General features: G+C 45.8%; 1 protein-coding gene across 4 annotated transcripts in view; it reads left to right on the top strand.

The window, feature by feature from the left end:
- Camsap1 (calmodulin regulated spectrin associated protein 1) overlaps positions 1 to 18,475 on the top strand; it is a 68,768-nt gene that overhangs the window by 11,598 nt on the left and 38,695 nt on the right. For 3 of the 4 annotated variants that reach the window (XM_008841931.3, XM_008841932.3, XM_029567718.1), the window contains 2 exons: positions 10,266 to 10,528; positions 11,310 to 11,471. In XM_008841931.3, the coding sequence (XP_008840153.1) occupies positions 10,266 to 10,528; positions 11,310 to 11,471 (425 nt within the window). Of the gene's footprint in view, positions 1 to 10,265; positions 10,529 to 11,309; positions 11,472 to 18,475 lie in introns of those variants that run through there. The other variant, XM_029567719.1, reaches the window with a different exon arrangement.

Here is an 18,475-nt window from a genome sequence, read left to right as displayed (position 1 = left end):
TAAATTTATTTACTATTTTTATTTTATGTGTATGAGTGTATTGCCTACATGTATGTGAGTGCACCTGTGTTGTGCAATGCTGCAGAGGTCAGAAGAGGGCATCAGATTCCCCTGGAACTGGAGTTAAGTATGGTTTGTAGCTGCCATGTGGGTGCTGGGAATTGAACCCAGGTCCTCTGCAAGAGCAGTCAGTGCTCTTAACCACTGAGCCATCTCTTCAGCCCCAGCCCTCACTTAACACCCACTGAGACTTAAGCATTGAAGTCTTGGCACTTAGGATTATTGAGCAAGATGCAATTTCAGATGTTTGTGGAGATCTTTTTTCTTTTCGGTCTTATGAGGCAGGGTCTCCCTGTTGACCCAGCTGTCCTGGAACTTGCTTTGTGGACCAAGCTGGCCTTGATCTCACAGAGATCGCTTGCCTCTGCCTCCTGAGTGCTGGGATTAAAGGCATGTGTTACCACACCCGGGGAGATCTTATTTTTTAAAACAAATTATTTTTTGTATAATTTCATTGTGATAAAATAACATTCTGATTTATGTTCTTTTAAGCTGTTAAAGTTTATGTTAGAACCTAGAACAGGATTTTAACTTTTTTTTCTTTTTTTTTTTTTGGTCTTTTTGAGACAGGGTCTTCCTGTGGCCCCAGCTGTCCTGGAACTCACTATGTAGACCAGGCTGGCCTTGAACTCAGAGAGATCCTCCTGCCTCTGCCTCCTGAGTGCTGGGATTAAAGGCGTGCACCACCACGCCCAGCTGATTTTAACATTTTAAAAAATTAATTTATTTTTATTTTATGTGTAAGAGTGTTTGCCTGCATGTATATAATTGTATCGTGTGTATGCAAATCTAAGGAGGCCAGGACCTCTAACTGGAGTTATGGACAATTGTTAACTACCATGTGGGTGCTGGGAACCAAACTTGGGTTCTCTGCAAGAGCAACCAGTGCTCATACTACTGAGCCATCTCTTTAGCCCTACAGCAGAGTTTTATAAACTTTCTCCCACTCTCTCAACCCCTTTTGCCCAAGAAAGTTTTATACTACCCTGGGTATATAAAATAGTCATACAAATCAGACAATTACTGATGATAAATCATAAGGAAGCATTTAAAAATAGCTATTATAGACAGACTCATATTTTTTAAAGACAAGAACAAACCTTCATACTAATGAAATGGATGTGCTTCTTTATTTTACATAAAGAAATAAATCTTGGTTGAACATTTGATATTGCAAAGTGTAGGGCATCTTCAGTGTCTTTTGAGTTGGTCAATATTTTAATTTTAAAATGACCAATGCTGAGAACTCCATTTTGCATAAAGCTGTAATACAGGGGGACAGAAATATGTTTAGGGCCATTTCAGAAATTGTTGGAATTTCTGTCCTAATCTCAAGCTGAAGTCAGCAATTTAACAGTTTTTAAAAGCCAATATCCAAGGACTAGGGGTGTAGTTGAGTTGGTAGCGTGCTTGTGTAGCCTGTAGGAAACCCTACAGTGTTTGATTTTAAAACTGGGCAGGGTGGCATGTTCCAGTAATTATAGCACTTGGGAAATGGGGGCAGGAGGATCAGGAGTTCAGAGTCATCCTTGACTACATAGCAAGTTGAAGGCCAACCTAGGTTATATGAGGTCCTGTCCCCCCACATCCCCCAGAAAGTAAACACTCTAATACCATCCAATCCAAAGATTACATCAATTTGATACTTACATTCTCGGGAATGAAGGCAGGAAAATACTGTTTTCTGTAGGAAACCATTGTCCTCTAAGAGCAGAAAACTGCATGGACAGTAGAAGCACATTGCAGTGCACGACACACAGTGGCCTTGAATCTGAGCCCAGGAGTTCAGTCAGAATTGTTGGCACTGTGTGGTGTGATGGGTGCACAGTGCACATGTTATGTCAGAACCAAGGTCGTGCTGAAGTCTTGCAACACAGCGTGGTAAGTGCTGCTAGACGTAACTTGGGTTCATGATGATCCTGATTTTGAGTTAAAAGAAACTTTTCACTGTTGCCAGATTTTTTTTTTTTTTGCCCCCACATTCAGTTATTGCTACCCCTGAGGGGTCAAGACCTATAGTTTCAGAAGCTGGGGCCTAGAATACAGTTTATTTTGGTGATTATTCAGTGGGAATGTAACAGGGTCATTTAAAACAGCTTCCTGCTCCTCCCTTCCTATCGCCTTCCACCCCTCCTTGGTCCTTTTGTCTGAAAAGGCCTTTGGCTTTAACCACCTGCCGGAGGTTCGGGTCCACTGCAGTTCCCATATGACCTATTTATAGCACACCGTGGCAATACCTTCCATTTCAAAATCCCCAGCTCCATCCCACTCAGCAAGAAGCAGTCAGAACAGAGATGTTGCCCACAACCCATGGGATGGAATAAAGGTTGCCAGTGGGATGTAACAGTGCAGGTGGGAACCATGTTCATTTGGTAATCGTGGAGGTATAGAACAGCATCCTGAATGAGCTAATAAAGCTGGTTATTTGGGATAATTGGGATGTGAAATGGTGAATTGGAGGCTTTAGTTTTCTTCCCAGTCCTTTTGATACTAACATCCGTCCTTTGCAGTGGTACCTTCCTTCTGTCCCCATGTTCATGTGAATTGGTTTATCTAAGAAGACAATGCCAGTCCTGGCACAAGACGTCCAAGATCCAGATGAACTCTCAGGAAGATCTGAAGGAAAATTCACCCAACCTGGGGATTTTCTACCTGTGTCACTCTGTACCGTACCCTTGTGTCCCATTAAATCTCTTTATACTCCTGAATCCTCAAAAATGGAGGAGATTTGAGTTGGGAGGTCTCCTCCATCTTCCCTAGGACCAGCTTCAATAAATAAATCTGTTTCTTTCCACCAACCGCTATCTCCTGGGCTTCTGTAGAGTGTGAGCAGGGTGGACTCAGGTTCTATCAACGGGCACTGGGGTATGAGTGTTCTGCTCTTGGTAAGCAGGTGGGCTCTCCTGGCCATTGGTGTCCTTGCTGGCTGTGTCTAGTAGAGTCCTGTCAGTTGCTGATATGCAGGGTCAGAGTCTTCATTATGGATAGTGGATTATTAGTCTGCTTTGCTTTTGGCTGTCAGAAGGTTCGTGTAGTCTGAGTCTGTAGTTAGTGTGTTCATTAGGGTCTGAGGGCTCGCTCTTTCTTTGTCTTAGTGTTTCTTTCTACTGTGTCCGCTGTCATACCATAGTTCCCCACTTACCCGTGCTTTCACTTGGTGCAGTTTCAGTTACCCACGGTCAACTGTAGTCTGAAAATATTAAATGGGAAATCTCAGAAATAAATAATTCTTATGTTTTAAATTGCCTGCCATTTTGAATAGCATGATGAAATTACACACTGTCCTCACTGGGGTCTTATAAGTGTTTTATTCTAAGTTGAACTTTAAGATAGTTATGACTGGTGCATAGGAAAAAACAGTGTATGTAGGGTCTTTACTACTCCCGGTTTCTGTTATGCCTGGGGTTTGGGAACCTGTCCCAGCAGATAAGGATGGAAGGCACTATAACTTTTTCTAATAGTGTAACAGCAACCCAAAGACCTGAGATTGTTCAGCAAGTCCCTTGGCTGCCAGGGATGAGCAGCCAGAAGCAGATCTGTGGAGGTGGGAGCTGTCCAGGAAGGGTTGGTCTCCCAGCTCTGATGGTGGAGCATAGAACTAATGCTCCTGGTTTGGCCTGTCTTTCCTGTAAACTGTATATGGCTGTGGGGAAGCTGAGAAACACATCCCCCCTGCCCCCTTTCTCAGTTCTGCCTAAAACTTATACTTCCTGTTGCCCAGTTTTTTGATCCAGCAGTCAGCAGTAGACTTCAAGTTCTGGAAACACTTCTGCTTTTTCTGAATACTATTTACACGGTATGTCGTTTGGTCTTGTTTTTGTTTTCCACCAGTGCTGGGGATTGAACGTAGGGCCTTGTACACGCTAGGCAGGCATCCTACCTCTGAGCTGTATCAGTACCCAGCCATGGTATGTCTTTTTCTGCTTTTTAAAAATTTGTTCTTCTATCTTTCCTCTCTCTGTCTCTTTCTCTCCCCTTTTTTTTGGGGGGGGGGTGGTATTTTTGAGACAGGGTCTCCCTGTAGCTCCAGCTGGCCTGGAAATCACTATGTAGACCAGGCTGGCCTTGAACTCACAGAGATCTGCCTACCTCTGCCTCCCAAGTGCTGGGATTAAAGGTGTGTGCCACCACACCTGGCTCTCTTTCTTGACTAGGTCTTGGTGTGTGAACTCGACTGACTTCAATGAATTTGAAGGTGGTTTATTTTTTTTTTTTTGAAGACATGTTCTCTCTGTAGCCTCAGCTGGCCTGGAACTTACTATGGAAACCAGGTTGGCCTCGATCTCACAGAGATTCACCTGCCTCTGCCTCCAAGGAGTGCTGGGGCTAAAGTCGTGTGCCACCACATCCGGCCTTCTTTTAGTGTCTTCCTGCTTTTCTTAGTCCAAGATTTGTAGTTGCACTGTACACAAAAGGACAAGCAGATGGTCTGTTGGCCTCGGCCTGCTCAGAAACCTTCTGGCCACTTGGAAAAACGTCTTTGCCTTTGTATTGATCAGTGTTACTGTGGTACTCTGTGTTGTGGGTTTCCTTTCTTAGTCCTGCTGGCATTTTAGTGATTTCATGAATTTTAGAAATATTGGAGAACTCTGCACTGTCTGCTTGAATGCTGTCGGCCATGCTCTCCCCTCCTCTGGACCTGCAGTTCCTTTCTGTGGTTTTGCCTCTTGCCCTCTGCTCATGGGCCTCCCCGTTCTTCATTATGGACCCTCTTTCTACTCAGTCTTCATCTCTCAACAATCTGACCCTAATCTGCTTTTTATGAAACTGAGTTCAGCCTCTGAATTATTTATGTTTTAAAATTTCTATTTTGGGGCTGGAGAGATGGCTCAGCGGTTAAGAACACTGGTTGTTCTTGCAGAAGACCCGTGAATCCCAGCACCCACATGGCAGCCAACAACTGTCCATAGCTCCAGTCCCAGGGGGTCCACCGGCCTCTTCTGTCCTCCGTGGGCATTGCACGACACGGGTGCACTTACCTAAATGCAGGCAATACATGCATACACATAAAATAAAAATAACAAATAAAATATTTTGTTCTTTTTTTTGGTCTTTTTGAGACAGGGTCTCCTTGTAGCCACAGATGGCCTGGAACTTGCTATGGAGACCAGGCTGGCCTCACTGTAACAGAGATCTGCCCGCCTGTCTCCCAAGTGCCGGGATTAAAGGCATATGCCACCATGCCTGGCTATTCCGTTTTTTCTATAATCTGTCATTCTTTTATTTATTTATTTATTTATTTGTTTGTTTGTTTGTTTGTTTATTTTTTGGTCTTTTTGAGACAGGGTCTCTTTGTAGCCCCAGCTGGCCTGAAACTCCCTACGTAGAACAGACTGACCTTAAACTCCCAGAGATCCACCTGCCTCTGCCTCCCAAATGCTGGGAGTAAAGGTGTGCGCCACCAGGCCTGGCCCATTCTTTTATTTATTTATTTATTTATTTGTTTGTTTGTTTGTTTGTTTATTTTTTGGTCTTTTTGAGACAGGGTCTCTTTGTAGCCCCAGCTGGCCTGAAACTCCCTACGTAGAACAGACTGACCTTAAACTCCCAGAGATCCACCTGCCTCTGCCTCCCAAATGCTGGGAGTAAAGGTGTGCGCCCCCAGGCCTGGCCCTCTTTTTTTTTTTTTTTAAATAGCTTTCACATTTCTGCCAAAATTCTTACTCTTTTTATTCTCTTTTCCCCTCCTCGTCCCCCCCCCCTTTTCTCCCTCCCTCTGTCATCTAGTCTTGCTGGTATGATAGTTCAGGTCTTTGCCTCTGGCTTCCTGCAGCTTGCTTGTGAAGTGCCTGAACTTGGCTTTCTTTGAGTTTGTTCTGTTTAGGATTTGCCAGCCTTCCTGAGCTGGCCTTGAACTCACCATGATTCTTGCTGCTCAGTCTCCCCCATGTGCACCACAGCCTGGCTCCATGGCTTGCTGCTGTGTCGTAGCTCTCCCTTAGTTATTGCCATGCTGACTGCAATGGATTTTAACAAACAGGTCTGTTAAGGTGACCAGGACACATTGCATACCAACCTGACATCCCTTCCCTCAGGAATCTTCCCTTCCTGGCCTCTGACTAGAAGGAGAAGCCCAGCCTGTGCCTAAGGCTACACTGCATTGAGAGCTGTGAGACCTTCTTTCCCTTAGTGTGCCTGTCCTGCTGGTGCTGGGTGTGTTGGTTTTGGTGGCTCTCTCTGGTGTGTCTGGGTGGCTCTACAGTTACCAACCTCCCTTGTCTACCACTCAGTTGCTTTGGCTTGCCTTCCTTGCCTGCCCAGCACTGGCTGTCCCACTGGCCTCCATTCTGGCCCAGCTTCCATTCTCACTCTGCCCTTTCTGGACACTGGTTTTTCATGTTTGTATATCAAATGCAAATACTGTCTTTCTCACATATGTCTGAGCCCCTTTCCTGCCTCTCGTGGGCACACAGCCACCTTTAGCCACGTGTCCAGCAAAGCTCCTCTTCCCACCATTGTCATCTCTTGGGCTCTGGTCCCGTGCTGTCTTGTCCTAAGTTGACTGGTTTCCAGGCTTGTCCTCCTTTCCTCTCCTCTGTATGCTGGGAGCAGAAGCAGATCGTATCTCCTTGGTCTTCACCCTTCCTTACCTCCTGACCCAGCCTGGTCTAGTCTATCCCTTGTTCTCTGTCCCAGAGTTTGTAAGCCTGCCCGCTGCCCTGACAGCCCCACTAAAGGCAGGCGTGTAGCATGTGCTTAGTCTGGACCTGCTGAATGAGTTAGTGAAACACCACACTTGTTTTTCCTATGCAGTTCTGACTGTTGTTTCTTAATGTTGTCTGATAAAGATCATTCTTGTGTTCGTGCTTTCCCCTTCCACGAATGCTGGGCCCCTGCGCACACTCCTATGTGATACTCTGCCATGTGGATGTTGCCTGCTGGAAATTTTTTGTCTTACCGTGTGTTCATGCATTGCTTGTAGGTGCTCAGTAATTGTTGAGTAGATGATTGTAAAAAATTTTCTTAGTGGTTTGTAGAAGTGAGAAGTGAGTCACCTGAAATAGAGTCGGAGGCATTTAGGATGCTCTGCTCTAACAGCAGCTATCAACTGCTAGATATTAGAAGCACATTAGAGATGGCTGTCTAGGAACAGTCACTGTCCTGGTGGACTGGGAGGAGTGAGGCTCTGTGGGCAGTTGCTGCCCTAGAGGGCCAGGAAGAAGAGGCTCCCATTGCAGAGCGGGCCATGGCAGATTCTGACTGGAGTGGAGGGAGCTTGCAGGCTGTGCTGGACTTGGCTGGATCTGGGGCTGTCGTCTAGCCTAGAGCATTGCCCTGGCTCCTTGTCATGACTCTGGAATGTATATTGTAATTGCTCACAGGTTCTTGTTTGTATAGGATCCAAAGTGCTGATAACATGTACCGCTTCAAGCTGACTGTTTGCAAGTGACCCAGGGAAAATTCCTACCTGGCCTTGAGGTCTGGCTGCATGTGTTTTTGTACTATGTGTACTCCGTCCTCCACCCGAGGGCTTCCTTGCCTCTGTCGAAGGCCAGCGCTCTCTGTGCCTGTGTTGTGTCCCATCATCTCCTGGTCTCCCTTGGAGCAGATCAGAGACCCTGTGAGGCTCTCCTAGTCTGTGCTGTTTGTGTTCTCTTAGACAGGAGACTGCCCAGTCATCCAGGTGAGAAGTGGCCAGTCATTGTGGCTCTAGGTGCTCTATGTATCACATGGAGATGTCACATAGGTCATTCCGGGGGTGACTGAGGCTAGAATGTATGGGGTAACCATACATGCTTGATCTTTTGAGTCTGGATGTCACAGGAAGTAACAGGGTGTGGTCCCTGGGGTGAAGTAGAATGTGCTCTTGCAGTTTTTAGACATAAGAAGGAACTGGCCGCGTGGTAGCGCATGCCTTTAATAATCCCAACAGAGGCAGGCGGATCTCTGTGAGTTTGAGGACAGCCTGGTCTCCATAGTGAATCTAGGACAGCTGGGGCTACAGGGAGACCCTGTCTCAAAAAGACCGAAAAAAAGAGAACTGGACAGAGCCTGAGGTTTCGGGGTATGTCCTGGAAACCAGGTGAAGGGTGCCTCTTGCCAGGAGCCTGGACTGCTAGGCAGCTGCTGGTGGTCCTTTGAGTAAAAGTGAGGTTAAGGTGACTCTGGTCTCCTTCACCTGTAGCAGGATGCACTTGGATTGTGGGCTCCCCAGCTTAGAGCTTTCCCTGACTTTGGTTCCGAACCAGATCTCCTGGTCTCTACAGGTGTGCTCTGTGGCCTCCCAGCTGTGCCTCTCCTCTCCTTTTGTCCTGCTCACAGGCACTACAGAAGCTCTTTCCTTAGCCATCTGACCAGACAAGCAGAGGCCTTCCCGTGTGTAACACACAGGGCCTGTCCTTTTGCTACTGAAACTGTAGATGGCTTCAAAATATGAGGCTACTGGATGTGGTCATCAAGTGTGGAGGTGACATGCACTAAGCCTGGGTGGAGCACATCCAGCCTTCCAGAGCCTGTGCACCAGTCAGGTTGCTGTAGTGACCAGATTTTATGCGCACAACAGTGCTTCAAAACTAAAGTGCTATGTAAACTCTGGCCATGCTGTTTAGAAATAAGAATCAAAAATAAACTGTTGGGATTGTGGGGCAGGGTTAGTGAGATGGCTGAGTGGCTAAAGGTGTTTGTCATTAAGCCTGACAACCCAAGTTCAAGCCCTGGAACCCACACAAAGGTGGAATGAGAGAACCAACTCCACAGAGTTGTCCACTGACCTCACATGTGCACTGTGGCATGTGTCTCCCCCCCTGCCCCCATACATATGTACAATAATAGGTGAAATTTTTTTAAAAAATGTAGGGCAATGACAAGGATCCAGAGACTTGTAATCAGACAGACTTGGTTCTCAGAGAATAGTACCTATGAGAAACAAAAGGACAAGGAGGGTGCTGCCCCCCCGCCCCCCAGGGTCCTCTGAAGAGTTGGCTCTTTCCCACAGTGGTGTCAGTGTCTGGGCTTGACACAGGGCGAGGAACTTGGATGTCCAATGGTAGTGGGGTGAAGTGGCACCCTCTAGTGTGTTTCTACCAGTCAGCAGGTTTTTTTTTTTTTTTTTTTTAATATTTTATTATTTTTGCTTTATGTGTATGAGTGTTATGCCTGCATGTAGGTAAGTACACCCGTGTTGTACAATGCTCACAGAAGACAAGAGGCTGTCAGATCCCCTGGAACTGGAGTTACGGACAGTTAGCTGCCATATGGGTGCTGGGATTTGAACCCAGGTCTTCTGTAAGAACAACCAGTGTTCTTAACCACTGAGCCATCTCTCCAGCCCAGCTGTTAGCAGGTTTTATTCAGCAGCCCTTCTTGATGATTGTAGCTTTTTAAACGCTTCTGGAGGTGGGGATGGTCCAAGTGGACTAGTCTGCTCCATGCAGTTGAGGATACTAAGATACTGAAAGGTCTGGGGTATTGGGTAAAGGAGTGAGATTCTTCTTTGGGACTTTGAATTTTCCACAGTGGACAGCTATTGATATTGAGGTGCAAGGAGGGTACCTCAGAGGGCACAGTAGAACCAGTGGTAAGACATGTGGCTCCACAGTGGTGTGTGTACTGCAGACAGTGAATGCACAGAGATCAGAGTGCAGCTGGTTCCAGCCTCCTGTGACGTTGGGCATGTGCATCCTTTTTCTGTGCCTCAGTGTTCTTATCTGTAATGTGAGTTCTGACTGAGTAGAATTGTGGTGATGATTAAGTAGTACGGTCCAGGTAGAAGGGTTAACGCCCCTGAAACAAAGATGAGTAAATGTTGGTTTCCATTTTCCTGTCATGGTTATAGTTCCACCAGATCTGACTCTCTTCCATAAGGATGAGGCTGTTGAGCCTGTTACCTCTGATCCTGACATTGGAAAGAGGACAAGCAGTGCTTCCTCCCCACAACTAATGCAACTGTACCTGCAGCCCCCTCCTAACAGTGTCACCAGATACTGCATCATCACAGGCCATATGGCATCCTGGTTTCCTTTTGGCCCCACAGGTATCCCAGGGCTTTAATGCTTGCGTCTTACATTGTGACTTTAGGTGGTGGTAGCAGTTGTAAAATTATTCCTATTGCCTCTGTCAGTGATAAGGCTCTCAGTTGGTCTTGGACCTTTGTGTGTTGTCACCAGGTTGGTGGGTTTGTGCTTGAAAGGTGCTTCTCATCCTGTTGGTGATGGTCAAGACTGAAATGCGCATATCCACTTAGCTGGTGCTCTCTCCTATCTTAGACAACATCCCTGAGGATCTCAGAGACCCTTTCTACATCGACCAGTATGAGCAGGAACACATTAAGCCACCTGTCATCAAGCTGCTTCTCTCCAGTGAGCTGTATTGCCGTGTCTGCAGCCTCATCCTGAAAGGGGACCAGGTGGCCACCTTACAAGGACACCAGTCTGTCATCCAGGCCCTGTCCCGGAAGGGCATCTATGTGATGGAGAGTGATGATACCCCTGTGACAGATGCTGACCTCAGCCATGCACCCATTAAGATGGTGAGTGTCTGTCTGAAAGGCATGTCGTCCATCCCCTCCAGCTTGGCTAAGTAGTCAAGGCTTAGCACCCTACCGGCAGGTGGCAGATGGTGAGGTCTGCCTGTGTGCACCGGTAGTCCTTAATGACATGCCTATATTTTTAAGTGTGTCGTCGTTCTGGAGAGAGCAGCTTGCTTGTGGCCCTTTCTCTCACTGTGATGATGCAGTGATGTGTGCAAGTGCAAGTGTGATGTGGTATACTGCTTGTTTAGCCCATCCTACTGGATGGCTGCACTTACTAGCCAGAATCAGTTGCCTGGTCCTTCTCCGAGGCAGTGCCACCACTGCACCTCTTTGCACCAGGCTGGCCCTGAGCTCACTGGTGCCCCCACGTTTCTTTTGTTAGCCCGTTCCCTGGCATTTTGCATGCTGTGGGTTTTTTGCTCAGTTTAAGGGTGATGTGTTGTGGGTGAAGAAAAAGGTCTTCACACTCTGAATAGACTGCATGAAGACAGGGTTGATATATAGGAGGGCCCTGGTGGCAGTCAAAGGAGGCAAAGGGAGGGAGCAGCCTCTTCCCACAGCCTTTCCAGGGTTAGAGGAAGTGTTAGTTATAGAGGCTGCTGACTGGGGAGATGAGGACCCTGGACCACCGTTGTAGACTGGAGCAGTGCCAGGGCTGGAAAGGTCCCAGCCAGGGTATGTCTTCATGGGGAAGCCTGGAACAGAGTTTTCCTGCATTGGGACCTGGAGGAGGAGGAGGTTTATTTTTAAGGGGCTGACTGTTGCCTCTGTCCCCAAGAGTGCCCACATGGCAATGGTGGATGCCCTGATGATGGCCTACACTGTGGAGATGATCAGCATTGAGAAGGTGGTTGCCAGTGTCAAGCGCTTCTCCACCTTCAGCGCCTCAAAAGAACTTCCGTACGACCTTGAGGATGCCATGGTGTTCTGGATCAACAAGGTGAGTGCTGTCTAGCTCCTGCCTCCTGTTCCTCCTGGGATGTGGCCCCTGGGGCTGTCATTTGGGACTGCATAATACTGTGTCCAGCTAGGCATCCATAGCAGTTTAACAGATAGGCCTTACCTCCAGAGCACTGAGAGTGGGACAAATGGGCTTTGTGTTTGGAAATGGGTGGAGGTATGTAGTCAGAACCAACTAATGAGTTTCTGTTTTCATCTTAGTACCTGTGTGCAGCAAAAGAACACTCACAATTTTTTTCTTTTTTAAAGACTTATTTATTTTGTGTGTATGTGTTGGCCAGTGCTGTACCCTCCCACTCTGCTGCCTGTAAGGACACCTCTTTGTGTGGCATTCTACCTCATGTAAGAAATGGCATGGTGGGCTAGAGAGATGGCTCAGCGGTTAAGAACACTGGCTGTTCTTGCAGAAGACCCGGGTTTGAACCCCAGCACCCACATGGCAGCTAACAACTGTCCGTGACTTCCAGGGAATCTGACAGCCTCTTCTGTCCTCTGCGGGCATTGCACGACACAGGTGCACTTACATACATATAACAATAATAAATACATGCAGGCAATACATACATGCACATAAAAATAATAAAATATTTTTTTAAAAAAAGAAATGGAGCTGGGCATGGTGGCGCATGCCTTTAATCCCAGCACTCGGGAGGCAGAGGCAGGTGGATCTCTGTGAGTTCAAGGCCAGCCTGGTCTACATAGTGAGTTCTAGGACAGCTGGGGCTATAGGGAGACCCTGTCTCAAAAAGACAAAAAAAAAAAAAAAACCCCAAAAACCCAACCCTCCCCCCCAAAAAATAACTTCCTTTGCTAGGTATGGTAGCACACGCCTTTAGTCCCAGCACTCGGGAGGCAGAGGCAGGCAGATCTCTGTGAGTTCAAGGCCAGCCTGGTCTACATAGTGAGTTCCAGGACAGCTGGGGCTACAGGAAGACCCTGTCTCAAAAAGACCAAAAAAAAAAAGAAATGGCACGGTTATTAAAGTATGGGCAAAATGGACAAAATAAATGACCTGTATCCCTGTCATCAATGTGTGTGACAGACATTTGATAACCTTACAGTTTTTACCTGTTTGCATGTGTAATATAGACACATAAACTTAGAAACACAGTTGGGGCTTGTCTAAGTGCCCTGTATAAAGTGAGGCTGGGCAGCAAGATAGAGCAAGCCCTCAGGCTGGAGGCCACCTCTCCTCTGCTCTACTTGGTGCCTTCCTGGATGGCCACTGTGAGCCCCTCAGATCCTGGTTCTGCCTGGGAAATGGTTATAGTAAACATGTTCCTTATTTTGCCCAATAACCTTTATTACCAGCATTTGGGAGGCGGGAGGAAGGAGGAGAGATCTTTGTGAGTTCCAGGTCAACTAGGGAGGCACAGTGAGATCCTGTGTCCAAAAGAAGTGTTCATTTTTTTTTTAAAGACTTTTGCTTTTTGGCCAAGTCTTAATTGTGAAGATTTTATCACCCTTCTTGTATGGTTAATCTCTGGATGTCTTTTTTTTCATATTTTTCAATGGATTGGATATTATTAAATAGTATCTGCCACTTTGAAAGGTGAAGAGTAGTGCTTCCTTTCTCCATGGGTGAAGTTGGAATTAAAAATTTTTTTGCCTTATTATATGTGTATGAGTGTTTTGCCTGCATGTATGTAAGTGCACCCATGTTGTTTGATGCCCATGGGGGCCAAAAGAGGGTGTCGGATCCCCTGGAACTGGAGTTACAGGTGGTTATGAGCTGCCATGCAGGTGCTGGGAACTGAACCCAAGTCCTCTGCAAGAGCAGCAGTGCTCTGAACTGCTGAGCATCTCCAGCCTCTGAAGTTGAATTTTAAAAATAGTATATTTGGTTGTGGTAAAGTACTTGTTCGTGATCTTCTCCCGTTATTCTTGGGGAGGAATCCGTTTTGTATATCCTATGTGTTTCTTTTTTCTTTTTTATCTGAGTATGTATGTGTCCAGGCATGCGTGTTCACATGGGAGTGCAGGTGTGCATGTGCCGTGCATGTGAAGGTCAGAGGACGACGTTCTTCCACCTTGTTTGAGTCAGGGTCTCTTGTTCTCCATTCTGTATGCCAGGTCAGCTGACCCTTGATCCCTCTGGGGATGCTCCTGTCTCTGCCTCCCATCTCCCTGTAGGAGGACTGCTACCATATCTGAGCTTTCTGGCCTTTTTGGATCTGTGTTTAGGTTCTTCACACCTGCCTGCCAAGTACTTTCCTTACTAACCCCCCCCCCCCGCCTTTAATTTTATTTTCAAATTTTTATTTGTTTGTCTGTCTTTTTGAGACAGGGTCTCCCTTGTAGCCCCAGCTGGCCTGGAACTTGCTATGTAGACCAGGCTGGCCTTGAACTCACATAGAACCACTTGCCTCTGCCTCCTGAGTGCCAGGATTAAAGGCGTGTGCCACCACGCCCTTCCCCATTGTTTCATTTTTTTAGAGGTAGGATCTTATGTAGTCCAGGTTGGTCTTGCCCTTACTATATAGCTGAGGATGCCTTGAACTCCTGATTTTTCTTTCTCTGTCTCCAAGTGCTAGGAGTCCAGACATAGGCCATTCTGCTTGGCTATATTCATATTTCAAGTAGATACTATATTTTGTGTCTTCTGTTTAGTCCCTGGTAGACATATGTGATGATTTAGGATTGTGACAGAGGATGCTCATTGCTCATGTAGTCCTCCATCCCTGGTCCTGAGTCAGGAAAAACTTTGGTACTCTGCTGTCAGACTTGGAGTTTTATGCCATGGTACCCTTTGCACAGCTCTGTTGCCTTTCTGGGTTGACACTTTTTTTCTTGCTTCAGTTTTCATAAATACATTTTTTTTCCTCACCTAATGTTTGTTTCTCATGGCTTGCTATCTCCTGAGCATTTTCATGGCAGCTTACAGTCCTTGCTCATCTGCTTTTCTTTAGTGTGACTTCTCTGTAGTGACTGAATTGTAGGCTTTCTCCCTGCCAGAGTCTTCACATACGCTTGTGGTCCTGGCTAAATGTTCTTCCCACTCTGCGTCCAATGTGAATCCTCAGTGTCCAGCACGACGTAGCTCCCTTGAGGCTTTTACATTTGCTGTGTTCTGGGAGGTCCTCTGTGTGTCTTTGCAGATGACTCACAAGCTTCAGCATTGAGGCCTGTCCAGTACAATGATTCTCTTTGTGGGTCACTCTGGGATCCTGTCTTGCACTATTCTAGGTGGTAACAGCCTAGTCTGCATGCATACCTATCATTCTGGGGTTTTTTGTTTTGTCTTGTTTTGTCTTTATGTTTGAGACAGGGTTTCATTACGTAGCCCTGGCTGACCTGGAACGCAGTGAAGACCATCTGGCTTTGTACTCACAGGTCTGCCTGCCATTTTTTCCTGAGTACTGGGATTAAAGGTGGTGTATATCACCACACCTGACCTGGACTTATTTTTACCTCCTGACCTGTTCTATAGTCTCTTACACACTTTGCAACACCTGAGATTCCACCTTTCTGACTTATCTCTGGGATCCTTTAGGTTCTTATTTCCCAGGTGTCAGTCTGAAGTTGTACCATGCCCCATCTTCCTAGAGCCCTTTTAATTTTGTGTGTGTTGTATATACATGTATGTGTTTATATGTGTATATATGTATGTGTGTATCCACACATAAGTGCACATGAAGGCCAGAGGTTAAAATCTTCCATCTTTTTCTGCCTTATTTTTTGTGACAGAGTCTCTCACGGAACCTGGAGCTCCCTAATTGGGTAGACTGACTGGCCAGCAGGCCTCAGGGATGCTCCGCCTCTACCTTTCCAGTGCTGAGATTACAGGCACTGCATTGCCATGGCTGACTTTTTATGTGGGTGTTGGGGATCTGAATTTAGGTCTTCGTGCCTGCACAGCAAATGCTTTACCTGCCAAGCTATCTTCTTGGCCCTCTGAGTTCTTATTTAAGTCCAGTGGTTTAAAAATTGCTTCACTGAAGCCTGGCTCCTTGATTTCAAGAGCTCATGGTATTCTCTTGGCAGCCGCTGTTCTTGAATGCTGCCTTGTATTCCTCCACAGGTAATCACCCTTCTCCCCACAGGCCCAGGCGTACTGCACATCTGCTTTCTCAGTGGGATTAGTTTTGCTTCATCTGGGTTTTGATCAGATTGCAGTTGTGTGCCATGTGCTCTTGGTGTGCCCGGCTTCTTTCACTGAACCAGATGCATCTCTCTGTCAGTAGTTTGGTTCTGCCTATGCCTAGTAAAATTCCCTTATATGAATGTGCCATGACTTGTCAGCCACCTGTTGATGGACCTCTGGGTTATTTCCAGTCCTTACCTATTTTGAATAAAGATGCTGGGGCATTTGAATGTGTATCTTTGGGGCTGATGTAAGTAAATACTTAGGGGTAGACTTGCTGGATCACATAAGTATGTGCAACTTAAACATTTTAGCATATTTAGTTAAGTCTTTAGAAGAAACTGTCAGAATACTTCCAAAGTGCTATGTCCTTTTAAACTCTTAATGGACAGGGAAAGGATTTTTGTGGCTCTAGCTGCTGTGGCACTTGGTCTATTGGTCTTTCAACTGTGGCCATTTGTGTGGATGTGTAGTGGAATCTCACATATTTCCCTGATGTGTTTTCCTTGGTCAAGTCCTTGTTTGAAATATTTTACCCAACTTGTGTGTGTGTGTGTGTGTGTGTGTGTGTGTGTGTACCTGTCTGTCTGTCTGTGTATTGTTTAGAGAGGGTCTTGCTTGAAATTTTGGTCCTTCACCTCAATCTCCTAAGTGTTGGGATTACAAGTGAGTGATACCATGCTGGTTTTAACTCACTTTTTAATTGGGTCATTTGTTTTAAGAATTTAAAAGAGGGCTGGAGCATCAGTTAAGAGCACTGGGTACTCTTGCAGAGGATCTGGGTTTGGTTCCCAGCACCCATATGATGGCTAACAACTGTCAGTAACTCCAGTTACAGGGGAATCCAACGCCCTCTTTTGACCTCCATGGGCATTGCATGACACAGGTGCACTTACACATAACATTAAAAGAGGGGACTGGAGAGATGGCTCAGTGGTTAAAAACATGGTTGTTCTTCCTGGATTTGGTTCCCAGCACCCATGAGGTGTTTTTATTACCTACATGCAGGCAATACACTCATACACATAAAATAAAATAATAAAATTAAATAAAAAAAAGAACTTGAAAGAATAGGAATATTTGGAAATCAAGGGCCTTGTTAGAAATGTGTGCTGTGACTTTATTTTCTCAATCTGGTCTCCTTGCCATTTTTTAGTAATGGCTACAAAAAGCAAAGGCTTCTGGGATTTTACAGCTCAGTTTACATTCTTTTTCCCAAGTCCCAAGGCTGTGAGGATTTGCTCCTGTGCTTATAGAGATTTTGTAGTCTAGCTCTTGGCTTGACCTCTCTGATGGACCTTGAGTTCATCGACTGTACATGAGGTGTGGAAGGGATGAGGATCACTTGCTGTTTGCACAAAGAGCCGTTAGAGACCACTGTGGCAGAGAGCTGTCTTTCCTCTGTGCGTCACCCGTGGCAGCTCTGTTGGGAGTCAGTTGAGCTGCACACAGGAGTCTGTCTCTAGATGCTCCTTCTCCACGGACCTGGGTGACTAGGTCCATGGTAACTTCAGGTGCTCTGCACTTAAACAAACAGTAGTCTGTAGAGTACTTGGACTTGAGTGATGTAAGTCTTTGAACTGAATCCTTTTTATTAAAGAAAGAACGCTTTAGCTCTAGTAGGTTGTCCGCATTCTTCATGAATTTTTTATCTACAAAAAGTATTTGGTGGGGTTTTGATTCTGGGTATATTAACTATCTAGCTCAGTGTGAGGAGTAGAGCTGTGTTACTAATGTTGAGGGCTGCAGTCCATGGGCATGCTGCATCTCAGCAGAGCAATTTTCAGGGTACAATTTTTTATGTAGTTCATTGAATTTATCCCTGGAATTTCAGTGGTTTTGGTTGTGTTGTAAACGTGTGTTTTCCTAGTTCCATTTTCTAGTTGCTTGTTGCTAGTCTACAGAAATACAATTAACATTTGTATATTGACTTTATGTTTTGTGATCTTGATAAACTTTCTTCTTAATGGCATTTAAAACAAATTTCTTGGCCGGGCGTGGTGGTGCACACCTTTAATCCCAGCACTTGGGAGGCAGAGGCAGGCGGATCTTTGTGAGTTGAGGCCAGCCTGGTCTATGTAGTGAGTTCCAGGACAGCTGGGGTTACAGGGAGATCCTGTCTCAAAAAGACAAAACAAAACAAATTTCTTTAGATTTTTCTACCTACCTACAAGATCATGTCACCAATGAGTAGACTGTTATAGTTCTTTCTAATCTGTAGGCTTATTTTATTTCATAGCCTAGGCTGGTTTCAAATTTACTGTGTCTCCAAGGATGACTTTGAATTCCCAATCCTGGTGCCTCCACCTCCAAAGTGCTAGGATTACAGGTCTGCATAACCACACCCACTTTGTTCTTTTTTTTTCTTTTAATTAAAAAAAATTTTCCCCTTATGGAGCTGGCTAGGATCTCCTGTAGAATATTGAGAAGTGGTAAAAGACATCGTTGTGTTTGTTCCTAGTCTTAGGGACTAAGCATGCAGTTCCTTACTGTTAATGTGGTGAATATCCACTGTCCACTGTATGTTTTTCATAATGCTCTTGATTATGGGTATTTTTCATGGGTACACAATTCATGGGTCTGTTGAGATGAAGCTTGAGACTTTTCTGGTCTTGCAGTGAGTCACCCCAATTGATGTCTGAATGCTGGCCCAGTCTTTAATCCCTAGAGCAAATACCCACTTGGTGTGGGATTATTGTTCTCTTTTACAGATTGATAGGTTGGAATTGCTGGGAATTTTTTTGCTGGAGGTGGGGGCAGTGTTTGAGAGAGCCTCTCACATTGAGGCCCACATTGGCCTCAAACCTGCTGCAGACCTCCTACCTCAGCCTCCTGAGTGTTGGGCTTGCAAGCATGTGCCACCATCCACACCTTCTGTGTCAGTGTCTTGACAAAGATAA

The sequence above is a fragment of the Nannospalax galili genome, unplaced genomic scaffold (genome assembly GCF_000622305.1).
Source record: "Nannospalax galili isolate Female #2095 unplaced genomic scaffold, S.galili_v1.0 scaffold1421, whole genome shotgun sequence".
Classification (NCBI taxonomy): domain Eukaryota; kingdom Metazoa; phylum Chordata; class Mammalia; order Rodentia; family Spalacidae; genus Nannospalax; species Nannospalax galili.
Note: the sequence above shows the minus strand (reverse complement) of the source record. Positions and strands in the feature narration are given on the sequence as shown.